The sequence below is a fragment of the Buceros rhinoceros genome, unplaced genomic scaffold, assembly GCF_000710305.1.
Source record: "Buceros rhinoceros silvestris isolate BGI_N320 unplaced genomic scaffold, ASM71030v1 scaffold23798, whole genome shotgun sequence".
Classification (NCBI taxonomy): Eukaryota; Metazoa; Chordata; class Aves; order Bucerotiformes; family Bucerotidae; genus Buceros; species Buceros rhinoceros.
Window position 1 is genome coordinate 7,283 of NW_010428937.1, and position 3,555 is coordinate 10,837.

At 46.7% G+C, this 3,555-nt stretch overlaps 1 protein-coding gene across 1 annotated transcript in view; it reads left to right on the forward strand.

Annotated features, from left to right (window-relative positions):
• Positions 1-2,373: 2,373 nt before the first annotated feature.
• Positions 2,374-3,555, forward strand: part of AMPD1 (adenosine monophosphate deaminase 1) — a gene marked incomplete at its 3' end in the record, with an annotated part of 10,086 nt that continues 8,904 nt past the window's right edge. The window contains exon 1 of the mRNA XM_010142472.1: positions 2,374-2,461. Within this exon, the coding sequence (XP_010140774.1) occupies positions 2,440-2,461 (22 nt within the window). The remainder of the gene's footprint in view (positions 2,462-3,555) is intronic.

Consider the following 3,555-nt stretch of genomic DNA (forward strand, 5'->3'; position numbering starts at 1 on the left):
TGTAGGGAAGAATGACCATGCAATGTGGGGAGGGAAGAACTTTTTAAGGCTCCTCTTAGTGCAAGGTGCTGGTGGTCAAAGGCATGGCAGATCAAGGAGTGCCCCTGTGAGTTTCCACATGACCCCCTCTCTGTCCATATTTTTCTTCTTCAGGAACTGAAACCGTTTGCCAGCAAAACTTACCCCAGGCTTCTATTTGGGCAGCTACCCCTGTGATGTGGCTCCTCTGCTTAGGTGAGCTAGAGGAAGATCCTCCTAAATGCCCTAAGCTGCCAAATTTCTCATTTTCCTTTGACTAGACCTAGGTGGAGTGAAGGCAGCTCAGACTAAGTGTGGGGTTTTAAAGCCACTCTGAAGCCTCTGGGTGTGAATCACTCACTTTCCATCTGAAAGAGGGTGGGAAGACGGCTGTCTATTCAGGACTTCGGATTAAAGAGGCTGTAGGTCTAACTTTAGCACAGCATACCCAAGCTTTACTCGTATTTCTACCATGAACCCAACTGAATTGACCCTGTGATTTAAAAAGCTAGAGGATCAGGAGACAGAGCTCCTGAGGAAGATGACCTCTGCACTCTAAAGGTTATCTTTGGTTTCAGATGTGAAGCCCAAGATCTCGATATATCCAGAAAGGTTGTGGGCGGATACAGTCCCTGTATCTAACAAGCAGGAGCTGGTTTGTATTGACCTTAAATGAAACAGTTAAACAGTAACGTGGTGCAGGGACTCGCAAACTGGGGAATGAGTAAGAATAAGAATAATTCAGAAACCGAAGACTGCTGTCAGCATGAGAGAGGAGACCAGGTGCTGGAGAGCAAGGCTGCAACAGCATCCCAGCTTTGTCCTATTGGCTGCACCTCTGCGTGTCGTGAGGGGAAATCAACTGAAATTTTTGGGGAATGTCTGGGAAGTGGGGCTAAAACTCCTGAATTCTGGAGAATTTCTCAACTGTAACCCAGCATATTTTGAAGTTGCACATCAAATAATGATCTTTCAGAAAGAGATGCTGGATGCTCTAGAAGTTATCTCAGCTGGAGGTGTTGTGCCAGGTCTCAGCTCGTGTCTCAGATCAAGTTGTACCACAAGATTTCCGTGCATCTATGGACAAAATCTGTGACTTGGCACTTCTAGCTCTGTATCTCCTGCAAGTAACTCTCATTATTCCAGCCTCTTTCTTAGACAAGGCCTTTTCATAGCTGTTCCTACAAAGTACAGCACAGGAAGCCCCTGACTGCCGTATCATCCCAAACACTATTGTCTCTTCCTGGTGTGCTAGTTTTTCCATGCCCTTCGATGTTATGACCGAAGTCATCCTTCAAATCAGTGGCAATGCTGTGCTGACTATAGCCTGGATACTTTGCTTGACTTGTCCTGGTTTCAGTGCAGTTTTTCAGTTCCACCAAGAAGTGAAGTACAAACAAACTGGAAAAGATTGTTTCAAATCGAAACCATTGTACCCTTCTGACCCGTTCAGGCTTACGCTTCCCACCAGGAAGCTGAGTCAGAGGCACAGAGTTACCCTGGCAACATGCAGGGCACTACAAATTGTGGCTCTTTTCCAGCTTCACGTGAGAGATGTGAAGTAGGTTTGAGGAGATGCTAAGGGATGGGATACATTGCGTGTATGCTAGAAAAATACCTACTTGAAACAAGCTGAGAGGTACTTCCCAAAGTGATACCCTGCTCTGCCAGATCCAAGCCACCGCATGTAGCTTAAGGGAGGCGCTTCTTGCCACACCTTGGATTGTACTAAGTGCTGGTCTCCAGAAGATGTGCTTTGATTATGTCTCACCTCACACAGAACTATCACCTTACTACTATGATACAAAGCTTTAAAAAGGCAGTTCCTGAAAAGCTGAGGAATAAAACATAGCTCCTTGCATTTTGCTTTTGTTTGATTGAGCTGGGAAGATGCGAGGACATCTGTGCAGCTCCTGTTGCTGAAGTCCAGTCTTTCTAGCAGACCCCTCTCTGAATAGCACCCCGCTTGGTGACAGCACAGCACTTGTGCCTATTAACAGCTCCTGTTCTGAAGAAAACATCAGCCCTGTGCCTTAGGGCCTTTAAACTGTTGGTTCAGCACAGAACACATCCATTTTAGTCTCTCTTACAAGACTGACTTCTGCAGTCCACTTCAGAAAGGTGCAACTGTCCCAGGAAGCAGCAGTCTGAAGTGAAACTATACTCCATGTAAAACGAAAGCCTAACTAAAAAAATAAAAGTTAAATCTGAGCCCTGGTTTCACCTGTTTCAGTGCAAGTCCTTGTGATTGCACTTTAAATAGTCTTCTAGTTGATCTCCGTTCTCCTTTTAGAGGGGGAGAGTCTAATTACAGGGAGGGGAAAGCAGTCAAGTTAGTGTTAGGCTGTTGTGCGGTCAGTCAGCTACTTGTGCTCTGTTACTGTAGGGCGTTATCTGAGGGTCTACAATCTTGCTGCAAAGATGTCACGGGTGAGGATTCCAGGTAGGTCTGAAAGCAACTAGTTAGACAGGGAACCGCAGGGCAGCCCTGTTAGCCTGTAGCCTCTGAGGTATTGATGATGTGGTATGTTGGCAGTCCAGGGGACCTCACTGGGGGCTTTGAGCTTTTTTCTTCCTTCTTGGAGACATTCTTCGATAGTGCAGCAAAGAAATAGCATTATTGTTTGAATTGTGCACTGCTTGTACCGAAGAAAAGTATTGTCTTTTCTGCAGTGTAATGTATCCTGTAACGGTACTGTTAAATCACTGTGGAAGGGGGCAGGGGGATTTCAGGAGTCTCGGGTCATCCTGGCTAAGCTCAGAAGATGTTGGGTGCTGTAGTCCCGAGGGGATGGGGAGCACGAGTTGAGCAGGAGTAGGGCTGGTCAGGCTCTGCAGAACACTACAGAGGGACACGTACCTGCCATTACAGAGCCCTGAAGAACATCGTCAAACAGTTCTGACAAGAGGACAGTTAGATTTGCAGTGCTGTGTGCTGTGATAGACACTGTCCTATCACTTGAGGCTAACATTAAGGCCTGGCCCTGCAACATCAATGAGAGTTCATTGACCTTCATGAATGTAATTTTCATCCACTGAAGAAATGAAAGGTCAAACTCGGCATTTCTGGGATGCTTATTTCGCAAACAAGTATGTGGAGTTCAAATGCCAGGAGGGTATCTTCTGCAGGCTGTACTTGGGCGAGTCAGCAGCTGGTGACTTGTGATACCAGAGCTCCAGTCTGACTTTTCTGTGTCAGATGGAAGGGGCATGAGTTGCATCCTCAAAATGTTGATGCCACGCTGTGTGACCAGGAGTGAAGACCTGTGTAACTGCAGTGTCTCAGCTGTGAGATCCTCTTGGTGAATAAGTGGAGACATGACTGCAGGTGGCAGGCGCATGAAACTCAGCACCTTCGACATCGTCATCCATCCCAACCTTCACAAAGGATGGCAAGTCATGGACAAAAAACAGCAAAGCAGCCCCGGTGCTCTGAGTCACTAAAATCTTTACTTCCTTGTTTCAGGCAGGAGAATGCCGGTCTGTCCTCTTAAGTTGTTCCTATGCTCTTCTGCATCCCCAGACACGGTGTAGGGA